A 20,009-nucleotide genomic window follows, 5' to 3' on the forward strand; every position below is an offset into this window, starting at 1 on the left:
GGTAAAGTGACCAGATGTTGGCTGTGTACCGGGACAATGTATAAAGAAGGGTCCCTGCTTCATATTCCTTTTGGGATTGGACGTGTTAATCTAAAACGTGGCTTGCCTCGGGTGAGTACAGCCTAGTCTCTGGTCTAAGATAACTGTATATCTTGTACTCCTCAGGGAGAATCCCCTGAGCTCAGCGATGGAGCGTGTATTGTTCAGCATTAGTAATTGGATAGGACGGGGGAATCGGCGAATTCACCAGGTCATATGTTCTCAACAGTTGCTCCTGGGATTGGGGTGGTTGGAGTTGGAGCTGGTTATGAGAGACTATATAATTACAACAGAATTCTTTCCTTTTCGGACCCAGTCTGGCTCCCTTGGAATTAATGGATGATCGCGATTAATGAATTCTAATTAAACCGTTGCAATAAGGTCCAGGTGACTAAATTTAGTACTTGTACAAATTAATGTTTTACTGGAAACGCTCTAAGCTTGACGAATGTTTCCTTTGGCTCTGGATATGAGGTTACTCCTCCCTCCTTTACACTAACACACTAGCTTTATTATTCCTAAGGAAAATGTATAAGCCAGGGGAAAAAAGACAAACCTCTTTTTCTAATCTGTGTTCTAGCAGCAAATAGAAATTAAAAAGGTATCTAGGGGAAAAGTCAGTAGTATGACTTCGGCCCTGGTTTAGAATTCTGTTCATTGGCGTAAATGAAACGCTGAGGAGATGCTGTTAGTTTGCTATGAACTTATAATGATAAACCCTTGGATATGCAATTGGTGTCGGGAACCTTGGACTCTGCTTACCTCTGCAATTAGGGCCACTATTGGCAGTTTTTATTTTTTTTTTTAAAACCCCAGAACAATACAAATATTGCTGCTGCCTTAACGTTCAAACTGTGTTGGGCAGTCTGGAAATGTGCATTGTTTTCTATACCGAGCATCTGAGTTGCAGCCAAATTTTAGAAAAACAACTAGAACAGAGCTTTCGGTGTAAGGACTGAACTCTTTAATCCGCTGAGGTTTTTTAAAATTCACTTCTAGAAGTGCCCCCTAAGATAGATACTGGGCCAAATGTAAATTTTAAAAAGATTACTTCAGTCCCTGCTACCAACTGCTCCCTTAAAACACTTCAAGGGAGAACCAGACCAATAGAAAACGGGGTTTCACATTTACACACCAGCTCCATATCTGCACTGTTGTTAATACCCGTATCACTTTTGCAACATTCAGCTCTGTCGTATGTTTACATTTTTCTACAGAAAACTTGGTCTGTGCTCTTGTTTGCTGTTACTTGATCTGTTTGCTAATTTTCTCCAAGTATTGTTTATCCATTCCTCCTATATTCATTGACTTGCAGTTTTTGGTTTTTGTTATGCAATGTGTTTTGGTGACTTCTTTCCCCAAAATTCACTACCTTGTAGTCAAACCTTTCTGCAACCTCCTGCAGATCTATAAATAGCTGCAGCCCCCCCACCCCCATTCTGACCTCAGCACTTTCCTCTTTCAGTTTTTGAAGTTTGAAGCTCTTGAATTCCCTCGTGTATTTTCCCTTCCCCTGTTCTACTGCAAAACCTACCTTTGACTAAACTCTGCTCTGAAGTCCTTCTGCTGATCAATGATGAATTTAATTGACTTTTTTGTTCATCAACTTTGGGCATTTGTCAATTCCTAATTGACCTCTGAGCAGTTAAGAGTGATGCACATTGCTGTGGTTTTGGATTCACATGCAGGCCAGACCAGGCAATGATGGCTGATTTTCTTTCCTTAAAGGATACCAGTGAACCAGATGAGCCTTTGAATGATGGCTACAGAATCACTGTCAACTTTTTAATTCAAGAATTGTATTGAATTCAAATTAAACAATTTGGCATGGTAAGATTTGAATCTATGTTCACTATCATTAGGTTGGGGTTCTGTTTTATTAATCCAGTACCACCATGTCCCCCTTAAATTAATCATCCCCTTCCCATGTAAGTCCAATTAAGTGTTATTGAAATGAGCAGTCAATTTTAGCTTTTATGTGTAATCAAGGAAGTGGCTTTCTGCTGTCTAGATTGTTTTTCCTCCTTCTCTCCATCTTGCAGCAGATCATGTGTAAGAACTGAAAAATTGCCAATACAGCACAGTCCTTTAACTTTCCTCCTCAATTTTTTTTGTTTTTGCATTGTATTTATTCCCTTTCCATATTTTTGACTGACAAACAAATGTAACTGGATGCTGGAGCAACAGTATGATATCATGGAGTCAACCATTGCTTGGTATAAGTACCCTATTGTGGGTGGAGATAGAAAAAAGTCTGGAAAGAACATCGGAAGAAGTGCATCGGAACTTGTGACTCTCTGAAAGAGGCACAGACCACATTGACGTAAGCAGTCAATGATAACTTGTTGTTGTTGTGGTAATTACTAAGATGAGAGCCTGGCATATGATTACCATGTATACGGTATTTAGTATACTTACCTCTTAAAGAATGAGCCTGAAGACTTGCTTTGGTTTTTTCCTGAGCTGGCCTGCCCTGAACCCAAAACTCATGTTGGCATTAAAAACATGAGGATCACTGTTCATTGGAATCCAATGTTGCCACAATTTAATAATTGTAAAATTTCTCAATCCAAGCAGTGGCTGCCTAAGGTCTTCATTTGGATATAGTGCTTCATTGCCTTTTCTTTTGTTTATTCTTCAAGAATGTTGGACTATCCTTGAATGTGATCACCCTGCAACCACATCTCTAATAGGAGTCAAGTCATATTCATGTTTCTGTTTGTGCTGTCAATTCCAAATTGATTCCTGTGATGGAAAGGAGAGACATGTTTGTTGCAGACAAGATAGTCCAAATTTTCTCTCTCCTGGGTGAGGAAGGATGAATTGGCTTCCCTTTTTATTCACTGACCTCTCAGTTGCTTACAGCATGGTTAATTTTAAAAGAACCCTGTCCTTTATGGATGCTGTTCTCCCAGATCAAGTAAACTTCATTTTAAAATGACCCAATTTAATCGGTCTTTCGTTAATGAATGAAGCTACCAAATATGGGGTTGGCAGGGGGATAAAATAATATGTATAGATGGATTTAAATAAGTGACAGTTCTGATACGCAGATCAGACTGTTCCATGAAATCTAGCATGGGTGATAATGATAGCATGGATGTTAATGCAGGGGTTGAAGGTGAACTGTAACTTTTTTGTCCTGTTTTATTTTCAGTTGTCTTATTAGCAGCACTAAGTGAGACTGTGCGTCCCTGGGTTCAATTCCACCCTTGGGCAACTGTCTGTCTGTGTGGAGTCTGCACATCCTTCCTGTTCTGCGTGGGTTTCCTCTAGATGCTGTGGTTTCTTTCTGCAGTCCAAAGATGTGCAGTTTAGATGGATTGGCCATGCCAAATTGCCCATAGTGTTCAGGAATGTGCAGGATAGGAGGCTTAGCCATGGGAAATGCAGGGTTGCAGGAACTGGGTAGGGGGTTGGGTATGGATGGGATTGGGTATGCATGGGATGCTCTTCGGAGGGTTGGTGTTGACTTGGTGGGCTAAATTGCCTGCTTCCACGCTCTAGGGCTTTTGATTTTTGATTCTGTCACTTCCTTTTGCCTGCAATTCAGGGATGTTCAATGGTTACCCTCAAGCTGTGATCTTCACAGCATGCCAGGCCACTAATGTGTGTACACTGGGGATCATGGTTCTTTTTTTCAAATCTCCATTTTGAAACTATCAGAAGGCCCTTTTTTAAGAAAGCCTTTTGGCTTGGTCCTATTTTTGGACTAAACCCATAAGATATTTTCCTACTGAGGAAGAAATTACATTGCCTTGTACTTCTATGGCACTCATCATTTCCTGTTTGAATCCTTGGAATGTTTCTGCATTCAGTGAATTCACACTTAGCAGTTACATTGTCAGACAGACTTGGCTCACAGTCTTGCTTTTCAATGAACTAGTGCCTCCTTCCACAAGCCTAAGTAATTCAGTGTTTTGATCCATGGTTATGACAGTATATTCTGTTCCAAACCATTGAATCTCTTGGCTTTATTTGCTTAGTAAGCCCCCAGATCTCTCCAGGCATGAAGGGTCATGCCCAAAACATTGACTACTCCTTTCTCCCAGATGCTGCCTGACCTGTGTTCTTCCAGCCTCTGTTTGTCTACCTTGGATTCCAGCATCTGGAGGAGTTGTTGCTTTTTGTCTCTATCTCTACCTTACTGGTTCTTAATTAACATTAAACTTTGGTGTCCTGGTCCAGGAGCCCTGCCTCCTTACACTTCCTTTTCAGTCTTTATGGCATTGAATCAGAACAAAGTATGCAAGGTTCAGCTGGCTTCATTTCAGGTAGTCTTTGTAGAACATACTGATGTCACTGACTGACACTCTTTACTGTGGAGAGATAGTAGGAACTGCAGATGCTGGAGAATCTGAGATAACAAGGTGTAGAGCTAGATGAACACAGCCGGCCAAGCAGCATTGGAGGAGCAGGAAGGCTGATGTTTCGGGCCTAGTCCCTTCTTCAGAAATGTGGGAGGGGAAGGGGGTTCTGAAATAAATAGGGAGAGAGGGGGAGGTGGGTGGAGAGGAAACAGACAGGTCAAAGAGGTGGGGATGGAGCCAATAAAGGTCAGGGTAGGTGGGGAGTTAGAGAGGAGATAGGTCAGTACAGGGAGGACGGACAGGTCAAGGAGGTGGGATGAGGTTAGTAGGTAAGAGATGGGGGTGGGGCTTGAGGTGGGAGGAAGGACAGGTTAGGGAGGTGGGGGACAAGCTGGGCTGGTTTTGGGATGTGATAGGGGGAGGGGAGATTTTGAAGCTTGTGAAGTCCACATTGATACCATTGGGCTGCAGGGTTCCCAAGTGGAATGAGTTGCTGTTCCTGCAACCTTCAGCTGGCATTGTTGTGGCACTGCAGGAGGCCCAGGATGGACATGTCATCTGAGGATTGGGAGGGTGTGTTGAAATGGCTTGTGACTGGGAGGTGCAGTTGTTTAGTGCGAACAGAGTGCAGGTGTTCTGCAAAGCAGTCCCCAAACCTCTGCTTGGTTTTCCCCGATGAAGAGGAGGCCACAATGGGAACAGAGGATGCAGTTATACCAATGTGGACTTCACAAGCTTCAAAATCTCCCCTCCCCCTACCACATCCCAAAGCCAGCCCAGCTTGTCCCTGTCCTTCCTCCCACCTACCTCCTCCTCCTACCTACTAACCTCATCCCACCCCCTTGACTGTCTGTCCTCCCTGGACTGACCTATCTCCTCCTACCTCCCCACCTACACTCACTTTTACTGGCTCCATCCCTGCCTCTTTGACCTGTCTGTCTCCCCTCCAACTATCTTCTCCTCTATCCATCTTCTATCCGCCTCTTCCCCCCCCCCCCCCCATTTATTTCAGAACCCCTTCCCCTCCCCCATTTCTGAAGAAGGGTCTAGGCCTGAAAAGTCAGCATTCCTGCTCCTCTGATGCTGCTTGGCCTGCTGTGTTCATCCAGCTCTACAGCATGTTCTCTTTTTACTGTGGATCTTTGTTCTCTCTGCTTATAGGCTTTGTCTCTGATCGATCCTTTTTGTCAGAGGGCATTGCTCCAATTTTCAACTGGTTTTAATGCAAAAATCAACATGAAGTTTATGCCATATCCTTGTATGTTTGGCAATTCCTATTGGAGTAGCAACTCTCCCATTATCACTGACAATGGGTCAATAGTTTAAATGTCTGACTACATGATTTTCCAAAAATATTCAAAACTACGTGAACAAACTTTGTTTCAAGACACTATGTAATGCTTAAATATGGCTCAACAGTAGATTGTCCCAATTTAAGGGTGTGAGGAAGGAGAAACAATGTTGAAATGTGACTGTACGCAAATTGATTGATTGGCACACCCTCTATACTTTGCTGTGGAGCAACAACTAGATTGTTGGTAGAACTTTGACCTGTATGCGTCATCCACCTACCTTATTGAAATCTGAACTCAAACTAGTCAGAATCGATATTGGCTGAGCAAAGGCTTGAAGGGTTGACCAGAAGCTCTAATTTTTATAAGGTTAGCTGAAAAGTGAGTACCATCTTTCCATTTTGATTCTGCTTTTACTTATTTTGGACTATGTATTTTGCTCTGCTCGATGTGAATCGGCAATGTTGTAGATCTATACAAGTCACCTTTCCTTTTGATTGTTAGCTTCAATCATCTCCCATATAGCATTGAGGTTTTTTCTGCTTCCCCATGATAGGATGTAGGATTCACTGAGAATGCCAGTGTTTGTTGCTCATTACTATTGCTGTGAACTGAGTAACTTCCTTCACTACCCTTTGAAATGGAGTCAACCACATGTGTGGATTTGGTTACATGGAGGGCAGACTGGCTAAAGACAACAGATTTCCTAACTTCATAGCTCACTAATGCTATTGAGGTATTCTGTCATCAATGACTGAAAATATAGAATTGAAAGCTGATTGAAATTGATTGTAAACTGTGTTCTTACAACATTAGTCTGGACCTATTTTGAATTTCTAGTCTAAGGAAATTACTACTGTGCTAATTATTTGTTTCCCTTCTGTCCACATATGAAATAGTTCTATGAAACTGAATTTGCCTTAAAGTTCAGTATCAAACTTGTCACTTTACAGACTTGTTTCCCAGACTGTGGGCCATGGTGCCCAATGGGGTTGCAAATACTAAGGTAGCTTTGGAACACTTAACAGCAAGGCCCCCTGTGTCTCCACTTTTACATCCTTCCATACTTTTAATGAACTCACAGCTACTCCCCCTCAGTCCCACAGTTCTCTCAATTTTCCGTTGTGGTAGTTGGTTACAGTGACCAAAAGTTTGGGGAGCACTGCTTTAGAGTGGAGTGTGTACCTTACTGTCAAACTACTTCTTTTATTGCTCTTTTAATCTCTGAAAAGATTGTAACCTTGCCGCACACTTAAGAGTTGGAAGTAGATTCTGTTGACCTAAGGACATGGATGAGCATTGGGAGTGTTCTTAATCCCAGTGTGGCTATCTGTTCAAACTACAAATGTATTTACACTTGGCCTACTTCAAAATGTTCCAAGGATACTTAAGAGCCATTGTGACAGTTTTAATCAACCCACAAGGTATTGGGGCAGACGAGCAAAAGCTTCTTCAAAGAAGTTGTTTTTGTTTTGAAGGGAAGGTTCAGAGGCAGAAACAAAGACCTATGGAGGGGATTCTAGAGCTTGGGTCACTGGTAGCAATACTTTCACCTGGCAATGCTGTAACAATGAAACTGACATGTAAGGTGCTATGGTAAGAAGAGTACATGTGACTTGTGGAGCCGGAGAAGGTTAGAGGTAGGAAGCAGTGATGCCATGGAGGAATTTTAAAAATTGCTGCTTTCAACTAGGAGCCAATGTAAGTAGCAAGCATAAGGGATGCAGACTTGATGCAAATTAGGATAGAAACATTCCAAGCTTGGCATTTCCTGAAGCTTGGAGGATAGGATGAGAGGATAGCCAAGGGTTAAATGGAATGACCAATTCTAGAGCTGGCAAAAGCATAGGTGAAGGTTTCAGCTGAAGTGGAGTGAAACTTGCACAAAGGTGGAGTTGGGCAGCTTTAGTGAAGGTGTGACTGTGGTTAGAAATTCAGTGTTTGAAAACCTTTGAGGATCAAAATGCTTCCCAATTTTTACCTGCAGAATTTCTGTTTGCCTAACACTCCAGGTTGGAAAACCTGGATAAGGTGGTGGTGCTTTACAGCACTTTACCATTGAGGCTTTCCACATGATAAAGTTTTTGAATGATGTCCCTGAGGAGCTGCTTGTAGCTGTAGGCTCCTTTTGAGGACATGAGGTCAGGGTATGGCAATAGAAACTGCTTACAGGGGTGTTCTCCATCCTTAAAGACAGAAGCAGGCAAAGGCTGTCCCATCCAATGGTGCAGGGAAACTTTCTTTGAAGCAGTTGCTGTTCAGTCTTGTCAAAGACTACGGTCGGATTGAGGAAAAACAAGGCTGTTTCTTGTTTTTCTTAGAACTATAAAGGTTCTCATCTGTGATCTGTCTTGGTCCAATGGTAGAAACATGATCATTGGAATTCAAAAATGGAGAGGAAGGATGTGTGGGATGGTGGTGGCAGAGAGGAAAATGACATCACTAAAGAATTAAGGAAATTGGGGGTGGGGAGAGGAAGAGTAGTAGTTTAAGGTTAGATGGTCACATGATTTGATGTGTATTAACAACGTTTTGGATATTCATCTGAATTGTGCCTGCCCTTTCACTGCAATGTATTATGCACTTGTATGAAGATATGCACTTGTATGAGGGTGTTCTAAACTGACTGGGGCAAGATGAAGTGCAGGAAGAGGTGATAGCTGAGTTCAAAACTTTGCAATTCACAACTTGAATCCAGGTAAACATTCATTAATCAACATTTAAATTTTTTTTTAAATTTGGCAGGTTATATTTGTGAAAGCTGAAAATGGAATATGCAAAGAAATCTCTCAGCTTCTTATCTCCCAGTTCCATATCCAGGTAAGATCATCACCAATACTCTTTAAACATAGGTAGAAAAGCAGTCTCTTTGGAGAGACTTGCAATCTGACTTGTGGGGAGTATTTGTGACTCTCTAATTTTGTGGAACCAACAAGCAGCTTGGGAAACAATACTATATTTTAAATATTTGTAAAAGAGATTGTATTACTGACCTACCAAGATGGTGCCTGCATAGACTTTAAAGTATTTCCAATGTCACTGCTGAACAAGACACCCATGTCAAACTTTCATGTGTACATGCTGACAGTGAGCATAAGCTGTAATGTTAAGCCAACATAATCTTCCTACAGTATAGGGAGGTGTTGTGCTTCACTGGGGTAGTGCATTGGCAATCAAGCTCTATTGTTCTTGGCGTGATCACATGTAAATATTTCATAAGTTCAATACTTATTAAGATTTTATAAAACTCCCCAATTTGCCTGATTTTCAGACACTAGTTCACAGTACAGGCCAAGTTTCTGCTCTTAAAGACTAATTTATTATAAGGAAATAGGTTCTAGCTTCAGGTAAACAATTATTCATTGTCATCTAAACTGTTTAGAATCCTAACCACCTAAAAATTACCCTTAAATACAGTTTCTGTTCACAGGATCTGCTGAGATGGTTCTTGTGCTGAACAGAACACTGTTTCTCAGTGTTCCTTCTCCTTTGCAGAAGGAACAAGGTGGCTAGCTCACTTCAGTCTCTGGCTTGTTAATTTAAAGTCTGCTTTCAACAACTGAAGGGAAGATTAAAACTAGCTTTCTTCATGCTTAAAATCTCTTCTGCTGCAGAGACCAGACAAGTTCCTAAGCTGGTGACGATCTGATGGCTTCAGTCTATTCAGACACCTGATAAATGATTGCTTAGTCCACAGACTAATCAGCGCCTTGTTGAATCTCTACTTGTCCATCCTCTTCTCTCCAGTCTGTCTGCACCTTCTCCTGTTTGAACCGGCAGCTGTGTAAACAGTGCTCAAATGTATTTCCGGTTACTTTTAAAAACTCACTGTAATCCTTCAGCAATACTTGGTATTTCAAACTATTTTCTCACTTCAGTTCACAATCAAAAACAATGAAAACGCTGTCTAGTGGCATTATCATTGGACTGTTAATCCAGAAACCCAGGTAACATTCTGGGGACCCAGGTTCAAATGCCACCATGGCAGATAGTGGAATTTGAATTCAGTAAATTTCTGGAATTAAGAATCTAATGATGGCCATGAACCCATTGTAGATTGTTGGAAAACCCATCTGTTTCACTAATGTCCTTTAGGGAAGGAAACTGCCATCCTTACCTGGTCTGGCCTACATGTGACTCCAGACCCACAGCAATGTGGTTGGCCCTGTACTGTCCTCAGGGCAATTAGGGATGAGCAATAAATGCTGCCTACCCAATGAGGCCCTCCTGTAAATGAATAAAGGTTGGGGTCAGGGCGGTGGGGGGAAGGGAAATCTCTTTATAGAAAGCAGTATGGAGCTGAAGGAATGAGGAGCAGGAAAGCTGATGTTTCAGATTGGGACCCTTCTTTTCTGAAGGGTCCTGACCGAAAACATCAGCTTTCCTGCTCCTCTGCTGCCTGGCCTGCTGGTTCCTCCAGCTCCATACTGTTATTGCTGACTCCAGCACCTTTCTTTATGGCAGTAGGCATAATCGATAAAAGGTGATGAAGTCATATATAACTTCTTCTCAAATAGGTGTGTTTCAGCTAGTGCATCAGCAACATCACAACTGTTGAACAGTACTCCACAGCAAAGACCGTTCCGGGTGTGCAACTGGGATCGGAGCCTCAAGAAGGGCATCATGGCTGCAGGTCTTCAGGATTTAATGGATAAGGTGAATATTGGCTTGTTAATCCATCTTTGAAGTTTGTTTTTGGTGTGGGCTGGCAGTAGTCATTGAGGTGCCAACTGCCTGAGCAAGTCCCAATTCTTTAGTTCACATTTTCTTTTCTGATCCCTGTATGCATCCACCAAAGTGGATGTAATTTATTTTGTTATACCAACTTCTTAGCTGGTTGTTTGTGCCACTGGAAACTAGTCTTGGTCCTTTTTTGTCCAATCTGGAAGTAAATTGGTTTTAAAAAAACCCAACATGTAACAAATTTTAAGCACTTTTAAGGTGAAAATTGTGTATTTTTGTTCTTTTGTTCAACTAGTGAACTGAATAGGGGATGTTTCCTACAGTTTGTTTTGCCTTGGAGTAGTGCTGGCAATGTCAAACTTATTACAAATGTCTAATTTGTCAAACAAAAAAAGTTGACTGAGTTGCCCCACAGCTGTGGTGAAAGTGTTCCTGGATGTATGTAAGCTGAGGAATTCTGCAATTTTGATATGTAGCAATAGATGGTGTTTAATGCTGATAAACATTGCCATTGTGTGGCAATGTTTATACATACTCCACTTGGATGTGGTACAGAACAGTGGCAAGAGAGTTCATCAAACCTTTATCCTGATGGGAATAAACTGGCTGTGGTACAACCCCCATGTATCAAGGTTAGTATTCCAGTTAATGTTTGGTTAATGGTTCTCCCTTCCTAACTCCCCTGTCCCAAATCAATGTGGATGTTGGGGGACTCCATGGTACTGCCAAAATTCTAATTGTAGTAGGCCCCATTCTTGGTCATTGGCCCATCAGGTACATGTTATCTGCCACTTGCAAGTCTACATATTGTCTAGGTTCTGCTCTAAACTGGGATTGTCTCTAATTGAATGGAGCTGAAGTAGTGCCACAGTGATTAGACACTTCAATCTTGAGGGATTGAAGGTTCTTTAAAATAACTGCAAATATTTTGATCCCTGAGCACTAGATTCTGCCAGCCTTTAACATCTTCCTCACTGTTTGTTTGACTCCAGCTACTCGAGTATTTTCTACCAATGAGACTGCTTAGTGGCATATTTGGATAAATATTACCATAATGTCCAATAGTAGCACTAATTTCTCATACTTTCCAGACATGAAAATAGATGTTTTGAAGTGGCTCTGGCCAAATCTATTTCTTGGCAAACAGGTGTCATGTGATAATTTGTTCTGCTTCTTTGAGAGGTCTGAGGTGGAAACTGTCCAGATTAAATTTGTCTTGCTTTTTGCGGTTAGGCTGACCCGGACACTTTCTTGGTCTGGCAGAATACATTACAACTGCACTACAGGCCACCAATGTGATGACAACATGAACAATTTTTTGGCAGTAAGTGGTTAGAATCTGGAATAAACTGGCTGAGTGTTGAATGTGGGTTTAGTTGAGGTATTTGAGGGAGTTGTATGAGAATCTTTGGAGGGGTGGTGTGGACTTGTTGGGCCAAATGGCCTGTTTCCACACTAGGGATTCTATGAAACAGAACTGCCCTACCCTCATCAATCCTCTTTTTACCTCTTTGGAAAAACTCAGATTTGTCTGACATGACTTCCCATGCACAAATCCATGCTGACTATCGCTGATCAGACCTTGTCTATCCAAATGTTGGTTGATCCTGTCCCTCAGTATCTTCTATAGCTTGCCGAGCACTGTCAGGCTCACTGGCCTGTAGTTCCCTGCCTTGTCTTTGCTACACTTATTAAACAATGGAACAACATTAGCCACCTTCCAGTCATCTGGAACTTCCAGTTGCTCAAGATGAAGCAAAAATCTCCAAGGGCCTCTGCAGTTTCTTCCCTAGGGTCCCACAACATCCAGCAGACTTGATCAGGCCCAGGGGATTTATCCCCCTTAATGTGCTTTAAGCCTGTATACACCTCCACTCTGGTAATGTGTATGCGGTCCAAAACATCCCCACTTGTTGCCCTTATTTCTTTAGCATCCATGATTCTCTTCTCTGAAAACTGAGGAGAAATAATCATTAAAAATCTCCGCTGTCTCCTGTGGTTTCACACGTAGATGGCCATGCTGATCTTTAAGGGGGCCTATCTCTCCCTAGCCACTCTTTTACTCTTAAATTGCAAAAAAGTTCTATAGCTGTATTATTTTTAAACCTTATCTGCCAGATCCATTTCATTCCCTCTTGTTCCCCTTTTTAGCCCTCCTGATTTCCTTTTTCAGTAAACTCCTGTATCCCCTACATACCTTCAGAGATTCCTTTGATCCCAGCTGTCTGTTCCTGAGCCATGCCTCCTTCCTTTTTCTGGTCAAAGCCATCCATATCATGTCATCCAGGGTTCCCTACTTCTGCCAACCTTGCCTTTCATCTTGAAGGAACATATAGTCCTGAAGTCTAGCTGTTACACTCTTAAAGGCCTCCCACTTGCCAGAGGTCCCTCTGCCTGCAAACAAACTACACCAATCAATCCCTGCAAGCTCCTGTCTAATTCCGTCAAAGTTTGCTTTGCCCTAATTTAGAACTTGAACCTGCAGATCCAGAAAAGATCCCAATGATCCAGGAATCTAAATCCCTGCCCCTGCACCAATTCTTTTCTTTTAGCCACACATTCATCTGACATATCCTCCTGTTCTTGCCATCACTAGCACATGGCACTAGAAGTAATCCAGAGATTACCACCAATGTCCTGATTTTTTTAACACTTTTTCCGAGCCCACTATAATCACCACACAGGACTTTGTCCCTATTTCTACCTATGTCATCTGTGCCAACATGCACAATGACTTCTGGCTGCTCACCCTCCCCTTGAACATTCTGCAGCCACTGAGAGCCTGGACCCTGGCACCTGGGAAGTAACACACCATCCTAGATTCCCACGTGCAGCCACAGAATCTCCTGTCTGTCCCCCCCCCCCCCCCCACTAACTAGAGTCTCCTAAGGTTCTGTTTACCTTTTACCCTTTCCTGCTGTGCACCAGGGCCAGTCGTTGTGCCACTCACCTGGTGACTGCTGCTTTCCCCTGAACAGTCACCTCTTCCCCCCCCCCCCCACCCCACCCCCAACAGTATCCAAAACATTATACCTGTTTGAGGGGAATGGCCACAAGGGATCCCTGCACTCTCTGCCTACTCTATTTGCCTTTCCTGGTGGTCACCCATCTATTCTCTGCCTGCACCTTACGTGTGACCACCTCTCAAACTCTAATCTATGATGGGCTCAGCATTTCGGATGGTTCTGAATGCATCCAGCTCCCAAACACTGTCTCCCAGGAGCTGCAGCTGGGTGCACTTCCCACAGGTGTAGTCATCAGGGACAATGGCAGTCTCCCTGAGCTCCCACATCCTGCAGTAGGAGCATGCCACTTCCCTGACTACCATCTCAAAAGCTAAGACTAAAGAGAAGGTAAAAAGACTTTACCTGAGTTTACCTGTAACTTTTGCTGAACCACTGCTCGCCAATGCCTTACTTCTCACTCTGCTACCAACAAACTTTCAATAGCACAACCCTCTTCCTGCTTAGTGTTGTTTTGTTTAGTCAAGGGAGGGAAGAAAACACTAGTGATATAAGGTTTTGAGGCTTAAGTACTCCTTGATATCAGGCCCATGACAATCTGCTCCTCAATGCAGGTGACTGCTTCCAGGCTCTAATATATGCATCAAAGTGATGCCTCTCCCCCTCGGTTGCCCTCTGCTGGAAGGTACTCACTCATTTCAGAAGTTCAATTGCCTAAATGGCCTTGCTGTAACTAGTGTGTTAAGTTTCTAGAGCTGGAGTAGGACTGACCTTCATTTAAATCAATTGCATCTGTCACCAAGTGAGGCAAATTGGTGCCCATAGAATCTTGACAGGAAGCAAAGTAGCATTGCCCAAATGTGGAATAAAACTACACAGCACATCTGTTACAAACATAACTAGTGATCCCCAAAGTTAACTTTTTTTGCATGGTTTCTTTTGAATACTGATGTAAAAGTTTGTTTTAGTGATTTCCAAAACAACGATGGTGTGAACTTTTCATGACAATTACCTTTGATCCAAAAGGCAATTGTTTTATCTGAATTTGATGTACAAACAAGTCAAATTACAGTAAACTGTCATCTTGGGAGGAGAGATTTCTCTTTTGGTCTCTGAATATCAGGATAGTAATTTCACCTTTCAAAGCTGAAGCTAATCTTGTGTGGACTAAACATTCTTATTACTTGTTGAAATAATGCTAGATTCCTTAAAGTACTCCCAAGAGTAGTCATGACCAAGCCTGTTTCTTTTGGGCATTTTTTTCTGCCACCTTTCCTGTTCTTGTCACTGCTATCCAAAACAATCTTGCTCCTGTGTTACAGGTTCAAGAATCATTACATACAACATCCAGTGCCTCTCTGCTACTGGAAGAGGATGGGACATGCGTTGAGACAGAAGAATTCTTTCAGACAGTACTTGATAATACACTGTTCATGGTGCTTGAGAAAGGACAGAAATGGACACCATCAGAGGTGAAGACTGCATTAGTGTTTCTTTGGGGGAATATGTTTACATTCTGTAATCTTAAAGATGTGCTTCTATCAATTACTCCTGCAACATGTTACTGCTTTAGTCTTCCACAAAGCACAGCTCTAGTCTAAACTGGTCTTGCACATGAATGTTCTTCCATAATCTGCCCCAGCTTTGTCTTGGCTGGAACTGGAGAATGTTTGTTTGTACAAACAACTGTTTGCAAAATATTTGGTACCAGTCCGTAAGCAAGCAGTTGCGATTCTACAAGCTTGTTATCCTGGAGCTTCCTTTTTCTTAACTTGCTGAGAATTACAATTTTGTTTTAAAACAGAACAGTGGCTTTCATCTTGGATTCACTGATAAATTGCGCAGAAGAAAAGATGTTGCCAGAATAACCTTTGACCTCTATAAAGAAAATCCTCAGGATTTTATTGGCTGCCTGAGTATGAAAGCGACGCTGTATGGATCATACTCTGTATCATATGATGTCCAATGTGTAGGAGCAAAAAAAATAATGAGGTAAGAAAATTCCAAACCCAGTCACTTGGTGAAATAAGTATTTTGTGGCACAAGCCTTTAATTACCTAAAAGTAGAAAAACATTGGTAATGGGATTGCTGGTGTTACCAACATCTTGAGATTGCAATGATAACTGACCTGGTCACTCTGCTTCCTGCTTCTCCTCTTCCCTGTCCTTTTTGTCCTAATATTGTAAAGGAATTGCTGTTTATTTCACTCCACTGCACCCCCACTGGCAACATTCCCTTGTTTCCTTGTTGGAACTGTTGATGTCTAGCTTTAGAAAGATTACTGAACCAGTGCATTCAAACACAATATATTCCTGTAATATACAGATTTACATGACCTGGTCTTGCAATGCTACAGGTAGTTATTATTCCCCCTTGGGTTGTAATATGTCTTTTTTAACATTATCAGAAGGGCTTCTTTCTTTGTCCCAGATATTAACTATAACAAAGACTACCTTCAACATTTTGCCCTCCCTTCCATGTCCCCAAAAAACTCTCTCTCTCCAAGGAAGAGATCAGTCTCTGCAATAAACAATCTTATACTGATCACAATTTCAACCTGCACTTGAACTTTGCAGTGCTCCTACTTCATCTTTCCCTTGTCCCTCCATTTTATTACATATTGGGTTTGGCACTTACACTATTAGAAATTTCTCAAATCCCTCTACAATTTTATTTCCCTCTCCCTTCTGCCATCCTTTTTTAATGGTAAAAATCATTCTTTCCTTGCTTCCTTCACACTTTTTTTTTGCCTGGTTAAGTGATTCCTTTGCTTTTTTTTTAATGCCACTTTGATCTCTTATCACAGTGATCCTGTAATGAAATCTCCACATTTTGCTGCTTTGGTTAATCAAGTTATCAGATTAATGTTTCTCAATCATAATTGCTTAACTCCTATCATACCAGAAACAACAAATTTAAATAGTAACACAGCTGAGATGAATGGCCTGTTTTTGCTGTACATTTGTGACTAAAGTTGCAACTTCTGTTACTAACACTACCTACCTATTCCCCACATCTACAGTCCATAAATCCTAGGGGAAACTTTCTCAACTCTAATCAAGCACTAACTTGTGGGCTCTATGCTATAAAAGCATCTTTTTTGTTTAATTACTGAATGCAGCAAATGGAGACTTAATGTAAGAATTACTGTGGAAACCATTATTTGAACTTTATTTAATTCTACCTATTTTCTAATGCTTTAATTTTTTTCTCCCCTTTTCCCTATTTAGGGAAGCCTTGCGTTTGACGATGTTCACAATGCAAGCTACAGGTCATGTGCTTCTTGGGACTTCATACTATATGCAGCACCTGCTGGATGAGGATGAAACACAGGCAGCAGTCAAACCTCTCTGTGCACTTGAATGAACTGTTTGCCCTACCTAACTTTTTTCCTGCCAATGAACTTTAACCAGAGAGCTCATGTTTGCTATAGTTCTGTAGCAACAGCATGAAATCTCCCTGAAAGTATGTCACTGCAATGTGTTTATGGTCAATTTTTGTTCAAGAGTATATAATCAGACCATCTGGATTGATATGGTATGAAGTAAAAAAGTGTAAATTACATGCATCTACTACTTTCAGGGTGTTCTACTCAAATGAACTTGAATGCATCTGCTTTATTGCACCAATCCTGAACAAGAAGCTATACTAGTGCAGGATAACACTAATTAGAAGTCAGCTCAGGTGTTGTGGAATAATTGCAGCCTGCAGTATTGCAATTAATCTTCCAAGAAAGCTACTCACTTTCTGCAAAACAGACCCAGCCTAATATGTGCCCACTCTCTACATTGCCTACATCCAAGTAAAAGTAAACTTGTGCTATTTAAGTGATTAAATGACTTGAGGATAGTCGGGAAAACAGCACATCACCAGTAAAGTCTGCAGACCGTATTAGTTTTGTTCCTCCTTCCCTGTCCCCACCCTCATTTTAACCTCCAGTGGCAATAATTCAGCCACATGCTAAAACAATGACTAAATGACAACCTAACCTATTTTGACTGCAAAATGTGGATATTAACCCACTGACAGACTACTATTTTCCCCATATGTCCTCTGGGTTTTATTATTCAGTTTCCTGTTGAGTGTCTTTTTTATCGGCCAGCAACATCAGGGATCTGCCTTGCTTTGAGGGAAGTGATGTTATAAACAGATACAACTGGAAAAATGGAACTTGTTTAAATGTGGCTGATGTCATTATGCACTATAATTAAAATGAAAAACTTGCAACTGAACTCCAGTTCTCTTGCAATCCATGTTACCTAAGCACTAAAGTAAATGTATAAAATTGATTTCAGTTGAATGAAAATGGTTGTAATTGCAAGATATTTATTAAAACAAATCTTGACTATATTGTGACTTGCTGAAAACAACTACATAACTGGTATCCTGAGTTTTTTATATAGCTGCAGCTTGATTCCAATGTGCTTCATGTTTGATCTCCCAAGGTTTGGGTTTTCCATTGCATTATAACTCTAGGTTTTTGGGAAACTGGCAGCAGTCAAAGTCATCAACTTGGTGCCATATCCCTTCATCTGGAAAGACCTTGCTCAACACCAACAGCCCATGCTAGGATGTGCAGAAAATAAACCGCCAACTTCAGTAGGCAATCCTAGAAATGCAGCATGTGACACTTCTTAATCATGATCTCATTTGAATGAGAACTCTGGACTTGAGTTATTTATAAACTAACTCAGAATTACTTGGTTTGAAATTTAGCACTGAATTCCCAAATGTAAACAGCAAAATCTTACCTTATTTCTAGCACTGATTTTGATTTGTTGATCTATGCCAAGTTTTGGGTTCTAGTTTTATAAGCATTGCATCATTGTTTTAAAGGTTTTCAGTTCGTTTAAAATGGAAAAACCCACAATCTGAACTTCCATTTAGTGTTTCACTAAGCAAGCACACTGGTTACCAGGATGGGGCATGTTAAAGGCATATGATTTGGCAATGCCTGGGTGACTGCACTCTTACTATGGTGCTCCCAGGTGTTTGTAGCTTTGCTCCTGTCATGGGAGGGAATTGATCAAGAAAATGGCAAGTAGGTTTGTTCTTCCTGCTTAGAAAGCATTGAAGTAAAGTTATATAACTAATTTATTTCTCATTGCCCAGCATTTGAGACAAATGTCAGCAAGTTCATTTCTAAAGTAAAACTACTGGAGAAACCCAGTAGGTTTGGCAGCATTGTGCAGAGAAAGCAGAGTGCTGTCCACAGCTGCTGCCAGACCTCCTGGGTTTCTCCAGTAGTTCTGGCTTTTCCCTTTTTGAGCTCATGTCCATTGTGCTTTGGCAAAAGGAGCCCTAAATTGACAGTATTGGACATGGTAGATTTATTAGCAGCCTTTTAGTAGCAGAGGACAGTGAGAAGCACAGCTGAAGTTTGAGGTTGTTGACTTGCTCACTGTCACCCTGCTAGGTAACATCAATGTCTGCAAACACTGGCTCAATGTCCTTCCAGTGACATTTTGGTGTTCTGACCTACTTGTTATTTTATATGCCTTAGTTTGCTCATGCGGTTCTGTTTTTTCAGTGGTTTGAACTGGACTCAAAATATACAATGTGTTTGTTGATGAAATTCCAGCTGGAATGCCAGGCCTCTGGGAATTCCCAGGTATGTCTGTTTGGCTCATGCTATTATGGATATGTTGCCCCAGTCAAACTTATGTTTTTCTTTGTCCTTGTATATTCAGACCAGTGAGAATTGGTTGTTTCTTGTTGGCTAGTTGATGTTTGTGTATCCTCTTGAAGAAAACTGACAATAAGGATCAGGTGAATTGCATTCATTTCTTCCAAACTAGCTGAAAAATAGAAAGGCTTCAAAAATAAGTGTCCAGAGACAAGATGTTCCTGTTAGGAAACATCATCTGCTATTACAAATTTTTGAACCAGCACTTCTAGTTGGATTTTACTACAAAATAAACTTCACAGAAGCTGTGAATCTTCTCTAAGCCAGAGTACTGGCATGAACTATATGGAACACATTTCTTCATTTCTCCTCTTCCTTACATCTGCTTCAGGAAACTCATTAACTCTTAAGCCTAAGAGGTCAAGAGTCCTAAGGAAGTAAGCTGGAGGAGTAGCCACAATCACTGTTGCTGATTTCTTCATTTCAAATGGTGGAATTGAAAGTTTGTGCAAGTGAAGGTGAAGAGGCATTTTCCACATCTGTTTCTGGTCAAAACGCAGCTTCTGCAGCAAGGATTCATCCAAGACCTAATAAGTTAAGCAAAAAGTTACCGTGGGTTTCAAAATCTACTGCCATCAGGACACACAAGACAAAATCAACTTCAAGTTAAGGCTTGGCTATGTCAATGAAATTAAATGCCTAACATACCCTGGTCAGCATAAGGAATGACCATTCCAATGTAAGTCTGGAAATATACTGATTCAATGATTATCTCTGAGGCTGGAGCAATACCTGCACAGTTCATTTAACACAGAGATTTGCAAAGAAGAAATGAGACACATAGTAATAGATTTTAAGATGACATGGACAAACTAGTGAAATGACATACAAATAAAGTGTAACATAGAGCAATATGAAGTAATACATTTTTATGGGAAGAACAGGGTGCTGAAGAGCAATGGATAATCATGCAGCAGTTAAAATCACAATGCTTGTGAGGCCAGAATTAAAGGAGTACTGATACTTTGGACAGTAGTGGGGCTGGAGGAGACAGGGGAGGGTTGTAGCACAGAAGGCTTTGAAAACAAGGATGCA

The 20,009-nt window shown here is 41.3% G+C and overlaps 2 protein-coding genes across 4 annotated transcripts in view; one reads left to right on the forward strand and one right to left on the reverse strand.

Moving 5' to 3' along the window:
- Positions 1-17,663, forward strand: cidec (cell death inducing DFFA like effector c). Of its 3 annotated transcripts, XM_048606572.1 has the most exons (7): positions 1-111; positions 1,768-1,869; positions 8,387-8,461; positions 10,159-10,297; positions 14,610-14,759; positions 15,092-15,279; positions 16,519-17,663. In XM_048606572.1, exons 3-7 carry the CDS (start codon positions 8,409-8,411, stop codon positions 16,652-16,654), a joined length of 666 nt encoding a protein of 221 aa, XP_048462529.1. In that variant the 5' UTR covers positions 1-111; positions 1,768-1,869; positions 8,387-8,408; the 3' UTR covers positions 16,655-17,663. The 3 variants fall into 3 exon arrangements, with proteins under 3 accessions (XP_048462529.1, XP_020365705.1, XP_048462530.1); XM_020510116.2 differs by lacking the exon at positions 1,768-1,869; XM_048606573.1 differs by lacking the exons at positions 1-111; positions 1,768-1,869 and adding an exon at positions 5,999-6,022.
- The window catches only part of LOC109910868 (RNA pseudouridine synthase D3), an 18,358-nt gene continuing 15,946 nt past the window's right edge, over positions 17,598-20,009 (reverse strand). Inside the window, exon 10 of the mRNA XM_020510121.2 lies at positions 17,598-19,501. Within this exon, the coding sequence (XP_020365710.1) occupies positions 19,256-19,501 (246 nt within the window). The 3' untranslated portion in view covers positions 17,598-19,255. The remainder of the gene's footprint in view (positions 19,502-20,009) is intronic.

Source organism: Rhincodon typus, chromosome 16 (assembly GCF_021869965.1).
Source record: "Rhincodon typus isolate 14 chromosome 16, sRhiTyp1.1, whole genome shotgun sequence".
Lineage (NCBI taxonomy): Eukaryota > Metazoa > Chordata > Chondrichthyes > Orectolobiformes > Rhincodontidae > Rhincodon > Rhincodon typus.

Bases quoted from the DNA above. Each gene is read 5' to 3' on its own strand.
- cidec (XM_048606572.1), top strand. From the start codon at position 8,409: ATGGAATATGCAAAGAAATCTCTCAGCTTCTTATCTCCCAGTTCCATA. The intron at 8,462-10,158 runs GTAAGATCATCA...CTTCTCAAATAG, and splicing joins TCTCCCAGTTCCATATCCAG to GTGTGTTTCAGCTAGTGCAT. The intron at 10,298-14,609 runs GTGAATATTGGC...CCTGTGTTACAG, and splicing joins TTCAGGATTTAATGGATAAG to GTTCAAGAATCATTACATAC.